Source organism: Catharus ustulatus (assembly GCF_009819885.2).
Source record: "Catharus ustulatus isolate bCatUst1 chromosome Z unlocalized genomic scaffold, bCatUst1.pri.v2 scaffold_29_arrow_ctg1, whole genome shotgun sequence".
Classification (NCBI taxonomy): Eukaryota; Metazoa; Chordata; class Aves; order Passeriformes; family Turdidae; genus Catharus; species Catharus ustulatus.
In genome coordinates this window covers 273,850-293,570 of record NW_024879446.1, presented here as the reverse complement: position 1 = coordinate 293,570, position 19,721 = coordinate 273,850, and the positions used below count along the sequence as shown (strand labels likewise).

General features: G+C 42.0%; 2 protein-coding genes across 2 annotated transcripts; both read left to right on the top strand.

The window, feature by feature from the left end:
* Positions 1–3,514: 3,514 nt before the first annotated feature.
* Positions 3,515–4,843, top strand: LOC117011265 (39S ribosomal protein L50, mitochondrial-like). The gene is made up of 2 exons (XM_042780196.1): positions 3,515–3,600; positions 4,327–4,843. The coding sequence occupies exons 1-2, from the start codon at positions 3,515–3,517 to the stop codon at positions 4,724–4,726; spliced, it is 486 nt and encodes a 161-aa protein (XP_042636130.1). The 3' UTR covers positions 4,727–4,843.
* A 3,136-nt stretch (positions 4,844–7,979) lies between these two features.
* Positions 7,980–19,385, top strand: RIOK2 (RIO kinase 2). The gene is made up of 10 exons (XM_033086628.1): positions 7,980–8,150; positions 8,671–8,809; positions 9,520–9,636; positions 10,460–10,635; positions 12,193–12,281; positions 13,566–13,757; positions 14,157–14,249; positions 15,922–16,437; positions 17,361–17,457; positions 19,078–19,385. Exons 1-10 carry the CDS (start codon positions 7,989–7,991, stop codon positions 19,237–19,239), a joined length of 1,743 nt encoding a protein of 580 aa, XP_032942519.1. The 5' UTR covers positions 7,980–7,988; the 3' UTR covers positions 19,240–19,385.
* Positions 19,386–19,721: the final 336 nt, after the last annotated feature.

Genomic DNA, 19,721 nt, shown 5'->3' with positions numbered 1-19,721 from the left:
CTACTCTCCTGAACACTGGTTACAAAAATCCTTGCCTTAGGGCAGCATAAATGCTAGTCAAAGCTAATGAGGAGGGGAAGGCCCTATTTTCTCCTCGTTACTAAGGTCTGATGTCTGACCTGTCTCTGTTCCACAGCTGTGATTTTGAGCAGACCCCTTAAATGCAGAAGTGGTCTGCAGAAACTTTCTCACAAATTCTGACTAGGTACTTCAAATTTATGAAGTCTCTTTAGGTACTGTCTCCCTATCTGCACCTCCACCATTCCCACTTCTTTTGCTTCAACCAGAGACTCTTAAAAACAAAACCTCGGCTGCTTCACTGAAGGTCACCTCTGAGAGTAGGGATAGGAAAACAGAATCACAGCCATTGGTGTTGCACAGATGGGTCACAAATTCACATTTTCATTGATACATGAGACACATTGTACACAATGATTGCTGTGTTGGTTGGGATCATCACTCATTGTACTGGATCCATTAAAAGGTTTTATCAGTCACTGAGTGAACTTAGACATTCAACATGAATTTACCTTGACTTTCCCTCAGCACAGAGGCAAAGATTAGATCAGGAGCTGTTGTTGTGCAGGATCCTTGTTCATTCTGGACCTGTAATTCACAGCTCAGCTGGAGTGGTTCATTCACTGCTCCTGCCAGAAATCAAAATATCTGTGGGAAACAAAGACAGTTGTTCACAAGAACAAGCAACAATAGCACAGCACATCAAGAGGCTGCTCTGCCAGTGACAATGTGTTCTGGTTGTTAGGCAGCTGGGATAGGTACTTTGCACCAGGGCTGTGGGCAAGGTTAAATATAAAACCTTGCACATAACAAGAGACCTCATACTGAATGAAAGCAGGCAAAAATTGGGTATATCTGATGAAAAGCCCACTTTAGGTTTACTGAGCTTTGAATCAAATTCACTTAGAAGTGGCATTTGGTCTGTTTTTAAAACCATATTCCTTGCTTTGGAATGAACCAAGTAAATATTTTTTGTTGCGTTTAACCAGTGAGAGTTGCTTGGGTTTTTCTTTTAGATAATGGAAGGGGTCTGCTTTGAATTTTCTTCTCCAGATTGGTGTAGGCTTTAAACGCAGCCCCAAGCGTCCTCCCCGTGAGCGGGTCCGACTCTCGCCTGCCCCCGGCTGGTGAGGCGGGGCTCGGGGCAGCCGTGACTCGCAGCTGCCGCGGTTCGGGGCAGCCACGGCTCACACCTTTTCAAGATGACTCCCACAGATTTTCTCTAATAGCCTATGAGACCATATTACAGATGAAACTGGGAATAAAACACTTCCAGTATCAGCTTCAAGCCAAACCAGGAACAACAAACTCTGACTGTGAAGAAGACCACCATTATGACACCTTCTTGGTCTCAAGAGGATCTTAGATAAAGTATTTAATTAAAAGTACTTGTAATCTCTATTAGATACCTCTATTGTGGTGGAGAAACTTTAATATATCATGGGGTTTGTCTCTCTGCTAGGATGGAAGAAATGGAATGTACAGCAAACACTGTAAAGCAGGGAAGGTTTTATGCCCATGTTACATGCCACCGCTTCCTTCAGCAAAAAATGAATGGATCAGGAAGGGCAACATGGAAGAAAACAGAGGAACATAAGGCCTTCAAATGGACTGCACTGTCAGCTCCTTCAGAGGTTTCTCTGCTCACTATCTGGCTGGCAGGTTCCTAATGTTTCCTACAAGCACTGACCTTGGCATGCAGCTGCACAAGAGAGGCTCATGGAGGAAGTGCCCTAAGGAAGACACTGTTGTGGAGAGAGAAATCAGGTGTCTCACCTGTCCATGTACAGGCCAAAGGGGTCACTGCAGTAGCCAAACAAATGGAGAAACGACGTCACTCTTCTGGCAAACACTGGGTCTCTGTGGTAAAAATGTGCCAATGTCCAAGGTTGCAGAGGGTGCTGTTCCTGAGAGTATGATGTTTGTCCAACAATCCTTGTGCTATACTTCCCTCTAGGAGTACTGGCCTGCAAGATAGGGAGAAAGAAAACAAAGCAAATAATCAAATCCACAGGCCAAGATTTGGTGTATGGTTGTAGCGTGGATTCATAAAAAGTGCAATGCTGATACACGATTTATACAGAATCAGTAATTTTCATGGAAAATTTTTGCTAAGCAACTGATGTCTATATGACTTAGATCAAAGTTACAGGGTGCTTATATTGCTTATGTCAATACAACCTGATATCAATATAATCTAAATAATGGCTTTTTATATACCTATATAACCTGATACCTGTGTAACCTAAGTCATAATTTTATACCTATATAACCTGATATAAATTACTTTTTATATGACGTAATGGCTAGTTAACTAGTTGCTTAATGCTGAGTAGACAAAAAAAAGAAGAAAAAAATCACCAGGTGGATAGCATTAGACATAGGTAAGTATAGTACTAATGAGAAAATGGCAAGTACAAAGCTAATTAGCCACAAAACAAAGAATTTAGGTTGATTAAGATCAGACAGACCAAGGAACACTGTAACTGTGCATGCTCTGAAGACAAAGTTGAAAAGTTCAGATGCTTCTTTGACCTTGGAAGCCTTCATCAAAGACCCCCAACAATCCCCAAATGGGGGAGTTTGCAAAAGAACTATCTAATAACCATGAGATCATATTATGTAAATTAGTTCCAGCACATATGTGATGATGTTGTAGTGACATAGTAACACAAAGCAATACTTACTGTATAAATATACCATAGCACTTGACAAAGCTGGGTGAGTTAGGTGGAGATATCCTCTTCACCACCAATAAACAAATACCTGCTCCATAGACATTGGTCTATGGGGATCTTTCAGGCATCAGAGAAGTTCGCATATCATTGTGATATGGGTGGGTATCCCAGTGGCATTCTGGGGAGAAAATCTGGCTTGCAGCTGTGCACCTCAGTGTGGGCATGTTCGGTCTGATAACCATTATTTTCACATGTACACTGTGTTACAGAACATCAGAATTTGCTCTTTCATTAAACCTGATACTGTAACATCACATTTTGCCTTTCCATATTCCAAATGGAAAATATGTTTCCACTCTAGATTTTCTACTGAGGAAAAGCAATGTTAACACTTCGGAAGTCACTGAAATGGCACCAGCCTGGCACAGCTCAAGGAGCATTTTGACGATACTCTTGGGCACATGGTGTGACTTTTGGGAATGGCTCCTGGCTGTGCAGGGCCAGGAGTACAGGAGTAAGACTCAATGGTCCTAACGCATCCCTTACAATTCAGCATATTCTGCGGTTCTGTGAGCTTTGCAATGCCTGGTTATCACTTACACTTGTTGTCTGCTTGTTTAAATCTCCCTTCTTGTGGAGAAGACTTGAAAGCACAAAAGACCAAGCATCAAAGAACGCCTTTTCCTAAGGAAATTTTCATACACTCCGTTTCCCAGCGAGGGGGTAGGCTTGAGGGGGCGAACTACATTTCCCATGAGGCCCCGCGGGGCGCGGCAGGAAATGCGTCACCCGCGAGAAGGCGCCCGGCGCCCTCCGGCATGGCGGCGCGGGCGTTGCGGGTGGCGGCGCGGCGGAGGCCGGGGCTCGGCCCCGCGGGGCTCAGGGCGTTCTGGGGCGGCCCCAGGTACCCGCAGGGCACAGGGTGCGGGGTGGCTTCTGGCCTTCTCCCCGTGCTGGAGCTGGGCCTTCACCGGGCCGTAGCCCTCTGGAGGTCACTTAGCCCGACATGCCCTGAGCAAGTCCGTAAGGATTTGTCCAGGCGGCTTTGGAACGTCCTTAGGAAAGGAGACTCCACAGGTTCTCTGGGCAACCAGAGCCCACCGAGGCTGGCGGGCGGGTGCAGTGGTTGGAGCTTTTGTTAGGAGTGGGTAGAGAGGGATTTCATGGGAATGAGAAACGGTTCCTCTTTTAACATTTTGCCTGAAACCACGCATGGGTTATTGACTAGATTGTGGCATATAGGAAGGTAACAATTTTTACTTAAAACTAGTGATTATTAGTTTTCTTCCAGGTGGACAGTGATTTTCTTCTGTAGTAGTGGTTATTTTCTGTTATGCTTTTTATTCACAGCAAATGGAACTGTAACAGAAAACAAGTAACTAATCCTGTTAAAATGCTGTTTTTACTCAGATCAATGAAATAAGGTAGGTGGGTGATTACTCTGCAGAGGTAGCCTGTGTGGGGAGAAGCCCTGAGGGAAAGCCTGTGTACTTCTGGATAACAGACCTGACGAGCCCATGGGATGTGTGAAGTGTCTGGATTGAGTCTGGTTAAAAATACCACGGATACAAAAATGCTCTGACTGTCTTGAGTAGCCCAGAGGCTGAAAATGTTTCTGCTCTGTTGCCAGCAGGAAGGAGGACAGAGTTGTGGAAGCAGACCAAGCAGCTCCTGAGAAGGAGGAGAGGAGCGAGCCCAGCCTGATCTGCCCCCCGCCACGCAGCCGGAGTTACTTCCCTCCCGAGGACCTGCAGAGCTGCCTCGAGTCCCACGTCAGGGAGGTCTTTGGGCCCTCTCTTCCTGAGGACTGGCAGCAGACTCCCCTGCAGGAGAACAGGCTGAAACATCGCCTGCTGGCCCGGCTGGCAGCTGAGCTGGGACACGCTGTTCCCAACTCCCAGCTGCACCAGATGCGCTGTGCCGGGGATGTGCTGGGTTTCTATCGCACCCCTGTGAAGGATGGGAGCAAGATCGATGAACTTGCAGCTGCAGAGCTGCCCCCAAACCTGAAAATAATCTGGCAGCAGTGAGTCCCCCCACGGAGCATCGCTGTGGTGCCTGGCTTGTGCTGCAGGGCAGCAGCAGAGCCCTCTTGTTGGGGTGAAACCTGTGAATTTCACTAATAAAGGTTGACTGAGCTGTGCTCAGGTTTGGCTGTTCCTGTTCTCTTTTTTACCCTGGAGACCAGTTCTTGCAAGACACTGCCAGCTGCCCTCTGCCCTTTCCCTGCTGCTGGGCACTGACAGGATCCAGTGGGGATCAACAAGGGGGCCATCTCCACAGCTTCTACTCTGCACCCCTGTGCTGGTTTCGGCTGGGGCAGAGTTCATTTTGTTCCCAGGAGCTGTTACGGGGCTGTGTTTTTGACCTGTGCTGAACTTGGGGCTTGTGACACAGAGATGTTTTTCCTGTTGGTAAGGAGGGCTTGCACAGAGCCAAGACCCTTCCTGCTTTTCTTACTGCCACACTGGTGAGGTGACCGGGGATACATGGGAGGGGACACAGCACGACAGGTGACCCAAACTGACCCAGGAGATATTCCAGACTATATGGCATGAGGCTCAGCGTATAAAATGGGGGAAGAAGAAGGAAGCAGGGGACATTTGGAGTGATGGCATTTGTCCTCCCAAGTCACTGTGATGTGTGATGGGACTCTGCTGTGCTGGAGGTGCTGAATACCAGCCCATCCATGGGAGTTCATTCCAGCAGGGTATTACTTCCTTATTTTCCTTTGCTCTGTGTGCAGCCTTTGCTTCCCATATTAAACTGTCCTCATCCCAACGCAGAGGTTTGCTAACTTTTATCTTTCTGATTCTCGGGACCATGGCAGTGTGCTCCCCACTACTCTCACTGTGGCTCACCCAGATCTGCTTTCCTTCTGTTTCGCTGCTGTGGGAGCCACTGCCTCTGTAGACACTCATAGGATGTGCTAGGCAAGCATTGGAGCCATGCCAAGCTCTGGAATGCTTTTTCCAGGACTGATGAATGGCACTGTAGGTGTCTGCCTGACTGAATTTCTTCATGGTGCTCCTGGTTGGCACAGATCCAGCTGTAAGGACTACAGAAGGAGTTGCCAACAGGACTGGTGTGAGGATTAGTCTGGGTTACCTGTGCTAGCCTTCAGGATGCTGTAATCTTTCCATTTCCTTTTCTCAAAAGGAAAAAAAAAACAATATGAAAATTTGTTCAATTGACCTGTTTCATATCTTACCATATGTCAACAAGAGCTCTCATGAAATGAAACACTCAACATAGTCAAAATTTGTTTTCTTTCCAGACTATGAAACTTGGTGGGTTTTATAACATACAAGTCAGTAGAGTCTTCTGCTTTTACTTACATTTACTTTCCCTTGAAAACATCTGAACACTACAAAATTGCAGTATACTGTGGCCTAAGTAATCCATGATTTTATGGAACGTGCCACCAGACTTCCCAGCTTTATATCCTGAGTGGATCAGATGGGATACAGTCTCCTTAAGCATCCAGACAGTTTCCAAAGTGCAGTCTTTGGTATGAAGTGGTGGGGTTTTGTTTTAAATATTTTACTTTTTTTGTTTTGGTTTTTTGGGGTTTTTTGATTGTTTGTTTGTTTGGGGTATTTTTGTTTGTTTGTTTTTTTGGTTGTCATTTGGTTTTCTTTTCATGAGTTCACACAGAAATTCCTGTACATGAAAGAACAGTTTATATTGTAATCTTTCCAAAAGTACAGTCACACAAAGCAAAGCAAGTGTTCATGAAATTTTGAAGGAGAAAATGGTAGTTATACCACATAGCATTTTCCATTACTAGAATGCTGTCAATAAGTCTAACTGTAATGATCAAATATTCTCTTCCTGGAGATTTCACACCCTTAGAAAAAGACAGATCTCTGCAGAATAATTTATATCTACAAAACTGTGTGTTCTTTGTGACTCTTTCTACTTCTGTTGGCAAATGGGACAGTGAAATACCAGGAACACAGAATTTACTGTTTCTTCAGGCAATCAGATTATAAAGGAAAATGCAGACAAAGGTAATAAATTCATAATGGAAAGCTGGACAAGGATACCAAGCCTCACATCTTCATTTCCCTATTTCCTGAAGCTGGAGGTTTCTTTTCTTTCTTCCCCTGCTGACCAGGTGGCAAAATCTGTTCTAGAATCAGTAACAGGATCTTTTCAGTTCACAGGTCTAGAATCAGAGCAAGGCAGGATAGCCAAAGGTTCTTAAAAAACACAACAAAACAAAACAAAAGGTACCAGAAGTGCCTGGAAAATGTGAATGCTTGTTTTGTAACAGCTTGATGAGGAATTGGGCCAAAATCAAAGTACTTTGAAGGATGCAGTGCAGCCTATTTCTTCTTGTGTGTCCATGAACTGGACTCATCCGAGAGTACTGACCATGGCATTAGCAGACAGATAAAAACAAAGACAGATAAAAATTAACTTTGCCTGTAATCTGTAAGAATTATAGAGTAAGCTTTACAAACCACAGTAAGAGATGGAAATTTAATGAGCAAATATATAGTCTACAAAAGACTCAGAGATCACAGATGATAAATATGTGTCTTTGTTCACAATATGTGCACCTGATAGATCTTCTGCTCTTTGTATTGTTTTTGTTTGTTTGTTTTTCTTTTTTCAAGATAACTGAATACAGATGACTGGCTGAAAGAAATGAAAATTACTTCAATACCTACCATAGACAGTAGGGGAAAAGAAGAAAAAAAATGGGAGAGAAGGAAATATATCAGATGAGGCTCTAATAAGTTAACATAATGGAAACTGCGACAAGTTAACATAATGGAAACTGCGACAAGTTGACATTCCGGCATTCAGAACGTGCTTTTACAGGGGTCTAAGCGGTGGAACGTGAACGTTCTTCACTTTCTCCGAGTGAAATATTCGCTATGAAGTCTCAGTGAAGACCAAAGAGTTTCTCTGTACCTTAGCTTGCCAAAACGTCTGTGTTTGCGTTTACATGCGTTGGCAACAGCGCGTTATGGTTCCGAGAGCTCTTTCTCTCACCCCAAGCGGCCCCTCACACTCCACTCTTACCTCGCAGCGTCCCGCGATGAGCGGGAAGGACTCCTGAGGGGAACAGGTCCTGGCAGCTGCACGGCCATCCCAGAAAATTCCCCCTCGGCACGGAGCGATGGAAGGGTGTCCAGCCGAGGTCGGAGCAGAGTCTGGCTGCGGTTCGGCTCCGGTTCGGTTCCGGTTGCGGGCTCGATGACGGACGGAGCGCAGCGGGACCCGGCGGAGCGCGGCAGCGCACGCAGCTGCCAGGACCTGCCCGGGGCGCTGCTGCGCATGCGCGAACTGCGCTCCTTCTCCTCAGCCTCCATATCTTCCTTCTCATCCTTTTCTTGGTCTTTTTCCCGTTCCCGCTCCTCTGCCACCGCGGCCATGGGGAAGCTGAACGTGGTGATGCTGCGGTACCTGTCCCGGGAGCAGTTCAGGGTGCTGACCGCGGTGAGCGGGCACGGGCAGCGGGGCCAGGCCGGGCCGGCGGGAGGGACCCGCCTGTGGTGCCGCTGCCTCCCCTGGGGCTCCGTGCTGGCCTGTTCTGGGGAGGGCCCGGTTCGGGGCGGTGTTTCCTCCGGCCGCCTGGCTGGTGGGGAATCGGGGGGGCAGGGAATACTTGGGGATGCTCAGGAGTTCTCTGGGGATGCCGAGGAGAGTCTCTGGGGTAGTCGCAGACCCATCACGCTGAGGCAGCATCCCCACTGTCTCTCTGATCGCCGAGAATGGGATTGAAATCTAATTAGCCACTCATGTCGTGTCTGGCACTGAAGAACTTCCTGGGGTGGGTTGTACGTAAGCTGCCAAGGAGCAGTGAAGTTTCTTAAGTCTTAAAACTTAGAAAGTTAAGTCTTAAAATCTGTAGTCTTTAAAAATTACCTGTTTGAAAATGGATTTTACTCTTGAACAGGATCTGATACTGTATTGTTGAACATAGGACTGACAAATCTGTTTTTAATTGCTCTTATAGGTAGAAATGGGCATGAAGAACCATGAAATAGTTCCTGCTAGCTTAATTGCTTCCATTGCCAGCCTTAAACATGGTGGCTGTAATAAAATTTTGAGAGAACTGGCGAAGCACAAACTTCTGGCTTACGAACGAACAAAAAGTGAGTTTGAATTTTGTGTTGGACTCCCTTTCTTGTGCTGTCCCCAGTGCCTCACAGTGGTACTGGCTCAACTGGTTGGGATGTACAAGTGCTCAGTGTGTTTGCTTTGCCTTCTGTTGGACTCATCCTGGAGATGCGGGTTTGTGCAGCACCAGATTCTGTGTCTACTCGTACCTTTAGAAGTCAGGCAGCAGAAAGATGAACAGTAAACTTTCTTTTTTGTTCAGAATGAGGTAAAAAGAGTCATCACTTGAAGCAATGTTCAGCTGCATGTTGGAATCAACTCAAATAAGTGATGTCCTTGCAGTTCTCGAACGGACTGCACAATCCTTGGACATTTCACTGCCTCAGGAACATCTGCTTAGAGTTTTTATCTTAGCTGCAGTATTTATTATCTGCCATATAACAAAGGTGTGCAGGCCTTTCCCCATTCCCTTCAGCCTTTTATTTGAATCTGGCCCTGCGAACATAGTGGGGACTTCTGTGGGAAATGCCTCTCCCTTTTGTCCCAGTTCTTCAGAGGACTTAGGGTTGCTCCAAATCCATTTTGAACATTTTCACCATTCAGTCAAATTGGGCTGGTAGGAGCCAAAGGACGAAATACTAGTTAGGTGTTATGTACTTCAAAAAGCAAGACTAAGTTGAGATTTGTTTTAAATGTGATGTATGCATAATAAAGAGTGAAATGTGTGTGTTTTATTTTTACGCAGCTGTCCAGGGTTATCGGTTAACTAATGCAGGATATGATTACCTGGCTCTGAAAACTCTCTCTTCCCGACAAGTCATCAGTTCTGTGGGAAACCAGATGGGTGTTGGCAAAGAATCAGGTAAACTAAAATAGCACTTTAAATAAGTTTTTAAAGCAAACACATCTGTAATATTGAAAATACTTTGCAAGAAACTAGGGTAGTTTTCCTCTGGAAACAGATCAGTTAATGTCAGACACCAAGATGTATTTGAATGTAGCATGTTCAAGTGCTCTGTGAGGCTTCTGGCTACATTTGGGTATTTTTTCACAACAGCGTAACTACATTTTGCCTATCCTGTCTGTTTCTTAGTTCATTATTTAAAAAGGCACTTTGCAGGCAGGTGCTGTTTGTGTTATGCTTTGTGAAGAGTTTCAAACCATTTAACAAAAAGATAATTTCAGCCTTTTCATCCCACTTAAAAATAAGGTAGTAAAATAAAATAGGCTCAAAACTATCAGAACACTATCTTGGTTCCTCTTCTGTTCATGTAGTTTGAGACAGAATGTAACTTGTGTAATTGGAGAAGGGGATTATTTGGGACAGGTGCTAGAAATTAAGTGTAGGGTATTTGTTAACACTTTAAATTAAGAGTCTGGTCCCTTGAGTTGTCTGTCCATTCATCAGGAAGGAGAGGCTTTTCCAGGGTGTGGTTAAGAACACCATAACACTGAAAGACATTTCAGATCCCATCAGAATTTCTTCTGTTGGAGTACCATGAACTCCTTAGCAGTAATTTCTTCACATTCAAACCTCTGATACAGACTATGTAATCGGCTTTGTTTGCTAAAACTTGCAGGTCAGAAAGAGTGAGGAGTGAGGTAACAAACTTTCGTTGCACTTTTTCAGCTGGTTTGTTAGATAGCATTCATTCCTTAGATCTGTGCTGTGATGTATTTTCTAGATATTTATATTGTTGCCAATGAAGAGGAGCAACAGTTTGCACTGAAATTGCACAGGCTGGGGAGAACCTCCTTCCGTAACCTGAAAAACAAACGTGACTACCACAAGCACAGGCACAAGATGTCCTGGCTGTACTTGTCCCGGATAGCAGCAATGAAGGAGTTTGCCTACATGAAGGTAGGTAGCCACTCACACCAGTGTGAGTGGCCAGCAGTGATGGGACAGGCTGAAAGATGCCTCTCAGAGTGTCTTGATCATGTTGTATTTGCAGTACTGGTAGGATTTATGCTTCATTTTTTCTCTCTTCTAATGGACTTAAATGATGCTTTTCAGAAAGTGTAGATGCAACATGCTTTGTACACTTCCCAATGCCAAAATTAAGTTTTGCCATTGAAATCACATGGAACGGATTCAGGTGTCATGAGAACATTCCAAATTAATGATGTCATTTATGGATAGATAATCTGTATATCACCGGTTCTGCAGTTTTCCCTTCAAAATTTATAACATAAACTGGGAAGCAGCTGTCATTTCTTAAAATTAATCTTTTTTTTATTATTTTACCAAGCTTTCGCTTGCTGCTGTGCTGTTGAGAAATCTTTCAGATCAAGACTGGTATTTTGATCTGAAAAGGCACACTTAATTCTGTGCTGTGAGAAAAGATGTTATTCCCAAGCATATGCTGCTACTTTTGAATTCTGTGGTTTTTACCTGCTTAAAAAAACACAGATACTGTATAGTGGAGAAAGATGATAGCTGAAAATTAATTATTAATAAAAACTAGTTTTCCTTCCTCCTTTTGTGCTTTTCAAGAGTAATATATACATGAACTATTATTTTCTTGTACAAAAGAACCATGAGGGATTGTCTCAGTGGCCTCCACAGAGAAAGAACTAGCACCATCATTTAGAGCCTCTACTGGACCAGGTGGTCCAACTGGCAAAGCCTTAGGTGATCAGAACTTGCAGGAATGTAACTGTGGGGGTCAGTTTCCCTGAGTGGACGTTTGGGGGAGGTTTAATTGAGTGCTGAAAAGCAGTAATAGCTTAATTGAATGCTGAAAAGCAGTAATACTTAAGTAACAAAACCTGTATTTATGTTGCTTTAACTTAGGACTCTTAGAAAGGTTCACTGGAAACAACAGAATGACTGAAAAAAGAATAAGCCCATAAAAAAGTTGAGTGGGTCCAGTGAATGACTAAATTTGTGCTAGAAGAGGCAAACAGGAGAGCTTCAAAACACTATGACCGAGCTTTGGTTGATCTTAAGTGTGGTATAATGCTGATTATTACCATTTAAGAATGAACTTTTTGTGTTTACAGCAACTGAGCATAGATGGACTAATCAGGCAGGAGTACATTGGCAGCAGCTTAGTGTGGAATTCTTTTCTGATGCTAGACCCCATTTCCAGTTATCTGCTACTGATTCCACAGGCTAATGTACCAGATAAGGTTCTGTCATTTCTCCAGTCTGTTGTGGTTTTTTCCAGATGCACGATAATTACACTGTAGGCAGTGCACTCAGTGTCTAAACTTCGAAATTTTATTGTCTTTCCAGTGAAACTTCCAGGGGCTGTGAGGCTGTTTTCCTTTTTAAATGTGTGATTTGGGCAATATATGCTGCTATCACAGTGATACATACTGCATGTATGTATCCTAGGTGTGGGTTTGTCAATATAAGTAATGTTTCCATAACTATTTAATTTAAAATTTTCAATGTGTTATCCCTTTCCAGGCTTTGCATGACCGAGAATTTCCTGTTCCAAAGCCCATAGACTACAACAGGCATGCAGTTGTTATGGAGCTTGTTGATGGATATCCTTTGTAAGTAGTGAAACTTGAATTCTCTGTGTTACAGAGACCCTGACAACTTTAGGAAAAGTAACAGGGTTAGGGTTTTTCCTTGTTTTCAACACAGAAATTGCACATTCTGTATGCGATTTCATGTATAGAGTATTAATATCCCTCATGTTCTAAACTCCAATTTGTGATCCTTGCCCTGTTATTTCAGGTGAATTTATAACTCACTTCTGCAATGTTTATATAGACTACCACGTATAATCTGGTTTTGCACCTTAGAAAAAGATTATTTTGCTTGAGTTTTTCAACCTCTAGAAACACTAAATATTCTTGAGGTTTGTAGGTGAAGGGTTGGTTTGGTTTTGAATGTAAAAGGCCTACCTCTTTCATACAATAACCCAGGTCTAATCCACAGATTTAAAGTGTCTAGTTATAGAACAAACCAGTCCATTCTCTTGTATAGAATTCAAGATGTTAAGTTTAATTAAAGCAGAATTAATTCCAAAGTAAAACAGTTGAAGAATAATGTGGAAAAGACTTCATTGTGTTCTGTCTTCCCACTCTCATTTGTTAAATAGTTCCACTATTTAACAAATATTATTTAACAAATATTATTTAACAAATATTATTTAACAAATATTATTTAACAAATATTATTTAACAAATATTATTTAACAAATATTATTTAACAAATATTATTTAACAAATATTATTTAACAAATATTAATTATAAATTTTTCCACAAATCCATTTTGTAAACAGAACACCAAGTTCCTTGTGGCAGTCTGCAGTGGATGTTTATTTTTTCTCCTTTTCCTAACATAATCAAGAAAATCTGGTTTTGTAAAAAATTCCATGGGCCATTTGAATTTCAGTGTAAGAAGATTTAGCTTCTACTGACATGATAAGATTACCTAAAACAGGAGAAACATAAAAGTTTGCTGATAGTAATGGATTGTGATAGCAGTGCTCAATGGGAGACAATGAGTGTGAGTTCAGATGAGTTTTAGCCTGGATATAAGGAGGTGTTTTCTCCTCTTGATGACAGAGGGGCAGTGGCACAGGTTGCTTGGAAAGGTCTCTCTTCATTCCCGGAAGTTTTCTATTCCTACTAGACAGAGACTTGAACACTCTGGTCTGGTCTCAGATTTGACTCAGCTTTCATGAGGGTGGTGGACCAGAGACCTGAGGGCCTTTTTTAATTTTAATTACTCTGCCATTCTGTTAGATGTATTCTGTATACTTTATCTGTATTTTCAAATTAAGTCTTTTGAGGTTCAGAATATTTTTTCTTACTTAACTTTTCAGGTGCCAGGTGCACCAAATAGAAGATCCTGCTGCTCTCTACAGTGAATTAATGGACCTGATTGTAAAACTTGCCAATCACGGTCTGATCCATGGGGATTTCAATGAGTTTAATCTCATCTTGGATAATAACGACCATGCTACTCTGATTGATTTCCCTCAGATGATGTCGACATCACATCCAAATGCTGAATGGTAGGTTTAGATTTAAAGGTGTTTTCCAGGTGAATCTGACAAATGCTGATAATAGCAAACAGTCAACCATTGCTTGTTTTTTCTGTAAGTCTTTTCCTGAATATTTTTCTGCCATTGTTGTGATGCATCACAAGTAATGTTCCAAATGGCGAATGAGTAGAAATGTCAAAATGTCTCTGCAGAATAAATATGTGATTAATTACTTCTCAGAAATAATAATAATGTTTGGTTAAGAAACACTCAGAAAGTAACTGTATCCAGTTTTTCTTCCTAGGCTTTTGGCTTGAGATCACTCAAGCCAAGTAGAAATAATTTTCAAATAATACCATGTGGGGTAAATGCTCCTCATTGCAATAGACTTCACTGATTTTTTGTTTGTACAATTCTGTATTTTTACAGGTATTTTAACAGAGATGTTAACTGTATTAAAGAGTTCTTCAAGAAACGCTTCAACTATGAGAGTGAGCTCTTCCCAACCTTCAAAGACATCAGGTAGAAATGACCAGATGAATTTGAGTTCTACTTATGGCACCAGTGTTGGCTTTCTGAGAAAAGTGGATTCCTCCAAGAGATGCCTGTGGGAGGGGAAAAAAAAATAGGGCAGACTATGCAATTTTAAGTTACATTTTTCCATCTTTCTCATTTCTGTTGTGTTTTCTTCAAAGTTCCTGTATGTTGTTTTCAACCATGCTTTAAAATCCTCTCCTGCCTTCTTTGTCCTCTTACAGTCAAAGAAGAGAGGTCAGCCTGAAAGCTTGATCCAAATGGTGAATGTCCAGGAAGTTTTAACAGTGATGCAGAATCAGCCTGTTTGACAATTCTGATGTACTGAGGATTAATTTGGGTTTCCTTTTTAAAACTATTTTTAAGATGCTTATAAATAGGATGACTGCCTCCTCAGGCATTATTGCATTTAAACTTTTCTGCCTAAAGTGTTTTGCTCCTTCTGAAAAGTAAAACTACAGTAATTTCACTAATACAAGCCGCACCGTTTTGACCAAAATTTTACTCCCACACCTGAAATGCAGCTTATACTCAGGAGTGGCCAATATGTGAATAATTTTCTGACATTTTCAACCTCGAGAGTGCAAACCGAGTCAGTGCAAACTGCAAAGTCGAGCTCCTGCCAGTAAAGCCCTGCATTTACGCGGTTGTTACAAATTGATACTCTGTTGCGCGGTGGGTGGAGCTGCTCCGTGCAGGCAGCACAGGGGGTGGGGAAGGTGGGGCAGCTCTCTCCTGCTGGCCCCGCGGCCCGGGGGAAGTCAGGGGGCTCCGTGCTGCTGGCCCCGCGGCTCGGGGGGCTCCCGTCCCTGCGTGCCACCGCCGCAGGAGCAGGCAGGCTACATCCCCGCCTCCCACCACCGCCACGGGTGCCGGTGGGCTCTGTGCCCCCCCTGCCACCGCGGGGCAGCGCCGGGCCGGGGCGAGCGAGCCCAATGGCAGCGGCGGCCGGCCCCGAGCGGCAGCGCCAAGCTGGGCCAGCCAACCCTGTCAGCAGCCCCGAGCCCTCATGGCCCGAGCCGGGCCAGTAAACCCCGCCATGCCACGATTCTGTTACTATTTGGCAACTTTGTTGCACGCGGGTCCTCGCTGCGAACGACAGAGTGGCGTATATTCAGGTGCGGCTTATTTATGGACAAAGAACGAAATGTTAGCCAACACCTGGCGATGCGGCTTATATTCAGTGCGGCTTGTAATCGTGAAATCACTGTAATTTTTTCTTTTAAGACTGAAACTGTTGCAAGGAAAATGGTTTTGTTTCATCCTGAGCACTTTTCGTAAGGAGTTCTACACTTTAATCAGCTTTTGTATGTCAAACTCTTTGTTACTATGTTTGGTTAAGCATGATTTGAACTTAAACCCAAATGTAATTTCTGCTAAAGTAAAACAATTTTTTGTAAAAAAAAGGAAACATAAATGCAGTTGATGGAGATGGAATAATCTCCTAGACATCTTCTAGAGGAGTTTTCTTCTCTTGGATTACATTCCAAGTTAGTATTTCATATAAAGCTCAGCAACATCATGTGTTTTGTGTGTTTCAACAGAGTGTTGGGTAATTTTAGTCTAGCTTGGTTAGCATTTTAAACTCAAAATGTAGTATATTGGTAACTTGGCATATTTTAAAATTAGCATATTAAAATAGAACATTCCTCTTTCACAGGAGAGAGTGTTCTCTTGATAAAGAGATCGCTGCCAGTGGCTATGCAAAGGAGATGCAGGAAGATGATGAACTGCTTTACCCCGCGGGTTCTGACGAGGATGACAATACAGAGGATGCTGAGAGGGAGCTCAACTTCTTCAGCAAAAATGAAGAAAACAGTGAAGACTTCACGTGTGAAGTGGATGATTTCTCTGGAAGCAGAGCCTCTGATGCCACGAGCAGCAGTGAGGAAGAGGCTGATGCAGCTGAAAGCAGTGAAAATACACAAGGACTGAATATGGCAGAATTGAGTTCAGTCTTGGAAAAAGCTGTAGGGCCAACTGTGCCTTGGAAGTCCATTGAAGATGCAGAGAGTTCTGCAATTACTTCTTTTAAGGGCAAAAGATTAACTGAAAATGCTGCTGAACTAGAAGGTCAGGCAGGTCAAGGAGAGTGTTGTGAGGGTAAGGAGAATGAAGATGAATGCCCTGAGCTGGTCAACTCATCAGCTTTAAACGAGGAATTCAGTCATTACAGGTAAAGATTCACATTTATTGTCTAGGAATGTGGCCCTTCCCTTGCCCCCAAAAATGTAAATGTGTCAAGTACCTCAAAAAGGACTGCTCTTCAGCTGCCCTTGTTTGAACTGGAGACTAAAAATTCAATTTATTTTGAGAATACAGCAGTAATACCCTTTCTATTGGTTTTGTGATTGTCCAGCTCTGTTGTAGTATCTGATAAAAAACAGGTTTTGCACTTCAAAGACCAACCTATTTTCTGTGGTGGATTTTTTTCCTTTTACTTCATTTCAGCTAATACTGATAATGAAGTAGTTCTTGATATTAAAGTACTACTTCTAAATAATTTACATGAGTAAATTTATGATCCAGATACTTTGTGTCAAAGCCAAATGTTCTGCTGCTCAAGCTGAAGTTATCAAGAACAAACTCCTTGAAGTGTTTTATTCACATATATTGCACTGTATTTATTCTGTACAAATACACAAACATATTGTGCTGTATTTATTCAAATACATTGTATGTTGTTCTGGCTTTTAATTCCTTTCCTAACAGAAGATCCCTTTAGTGTGAAGATCCCTTGAGTGTGAAATTCTCTTTCTTGAGTTTGCCAGCCCACCATAGGCCATAGTCCTCCTCATTTGCTTTTGCTTTTCAGTTAAATAGTTTCAAAATGTTGAGCAGGATCTGAAGTGTTTAGGTGCCCTGAGGTTTCTCTTGTGCTCAATACTTACATGGCTGTTGTGCAACAAATTAATCCTTTCACAAACTCCTTCTTTTGAATGACCAGTATTAATATTTAAAACTTGCATGTTCTGTTGTGAGTTTTCAAGTTGTAGCCCAGAAAGTGAAGACTCAAACAGAGCAAAAAAACAAACCCTCATAAAGGCAAGGATTTCTTTATCTTGCTAGTGGAATAACACATTGATTTATGTGTTTCAGTAATGAAGAGTGTATTGTTCCCATTGCTGGGCACAGAACAAGGACTAAGAGCATCACATCAGTCAGAAGTGGTGGGAGCTGTTCAACCATTCCTCCGGTAAATATTATTTTGTTACATTGTCATCTAGTTTACCTTCAGACCACCTTAAATTGCACATAGCTGTTAGTTCCTGTTTCTGAAATTGTTCTCTGGCATTAATCATCTTTAAAAACAGTTACCATCTACCTCTCCAGTGTGCATCTCCATTCCCACAGAAAAATAGGACTGATAGTGCTGTAATTGTTTAGAGGGAGTGATTTCCAGCACTCACCTTCATATTTTGTTTTTTGATCTCTCACTGAAGCTCCATATCAACACTAACAACTCCCATTTACTCAGTAACTAATTTATATTAATATATATTAATGCACTAACAGCATCAGTTCATCCATTTCTGTTGCTAGCCATGATTAATATTTTTTATTTTGAACATGGATACTTGGAGTCAAGATTTAATTTTGCCTTTCTCACCTCTGTTATTGGAGATTTCTTCCCATTCTTTTCTGAAATGTTTCTGTGAACCCACCTTCACCTGGCAATTTTAATTTGACCTTCTGAATTACATAAATCAGGACATTTTCTGTGCTTTTCTTCAACTTCAGAGTAGGTGGTGGGTGATATGTCTACTTGGCATCAGGAATTTTGGAACACATATGAGTTGTGATGATAGAAAGATTGATGGGTCTTTCCATTAAGTGCTGCAACTCAGCAATAGAATTTGGTGAATTTACATTAGATTACATGTCATAATAACAATGTCATGTCATAATTCTGTCTCGAAGAATGTATTCTAGAAGTTTCCAGCAAAATATGATTCCACCATAATGAAATAGATGAAAATAATTTGATTTCTCTTTTTCTTCCGAGAAAAAATATGCAAGTGTGCACTTGGCATCAGTGTGGCAACTTGAGGTGGGACCATGCCACGATCTACCAAGTCATGGCTTCATTTATATTGTGGGCAGATATTGCCATCACAATATGGAGAGCAGAGCTCAGAATGAGCCACAGGTGCAAATAACAGATGAAATTTCATAGAACTGCTCCAGTTCGATGAATTGGGAAAACTGGAGAAGGAATTGTAAATCACTAATTCCCCATCTCTCTTAGCCACACTTGTGTTCACAGAGTTAGTTTTTTTTCCATTAGAATCAGCCATGATTTTGTAATCTAAACTTCATAATAACCAGGGTGCTAAAAAAAAACATAAACCAAATAATTACTGCTGGACATAGCATGTTTTGCAATATTATTAGCTTTTACATTTTTGTGTAAGGCCAATGTTCTGCACTGAGAGGCGTGGGTCCTTTAGCATCTCAGTAAGGAACACACTTGAAGTTTAATTTTAAAATTAAAAAAATATTTAAAATGCTATTTATTATAACTAAGACTATCAGAAGACAAAAGCACAGATAATCCCATACCCCTTTAGGTGTTGTGAGTCCTGAGGGTGTAGCACACACAAGGCACTCCATGCAGACCTTGTCCATAGCAGAGAATCTCCTTTTCCAGTCAGCTGAACTGTTTTATGGTTTTCTTACAGCTCAGTCCATTTCTGCAGTCAAGGTGAACAATCATGAACGTTCATGTTGGTCCTGAAAAAATTCTGTTGTCATGTCATGTCTTACTGCTAAATGATTTAAAGAAGCTTTGATGTCAAATTGTGTTTGTTCATAGGAGCTGGTGAAACAGAAGATCAAGCGTCAGCTGACCAAGCAGCAAAAGTCTGCTCTGAGACAACGGTTGCAAAAAGGAGAGGCAAATATTTACACCAAACAACGTCGAGAAAATATGCACAACATTAAGTCAAGCTTGGATGCAGCCAGTTTCTGGGGATAATTTATTAAAGCTCCCATGGAACATGAGGAATGTATACAGCTGAAAGGATCATGCTAATTTACCAATAATCCTTTTATGTAAAGGAGCAATCTCTGCTATGCAAACCAGATGTTTTTCTGGGAGTTAATAAATCTCATTCCTGTGGCTTTGGGTGGTTGTGCTTTGTGTTTCTAGTCAAAGCTGTTGACTAATTTACATCAGTAGTATTGATTAAGAGTATGACAGGAATTTCCCACAGTGTTTTCTCATAACTGAAATGTGGTGTGTTTTGTATAGGCACAAAAAAGCACAGTTTTTGCTAAGTTAGTTAGGTGTGACATTACTTTCTTTTAACTTTTCTTCAAAAGCTTGGGGACTTAGTCAGATGGAACAAAACTTGGTTTCCTTGGCTGAAATAATAATTTAGTGCAGTATGTGACATCTGCTGGAGCTATAAAACATAAATAGGAGAAATCATTAAAATATTGGCACAAGCATATTTG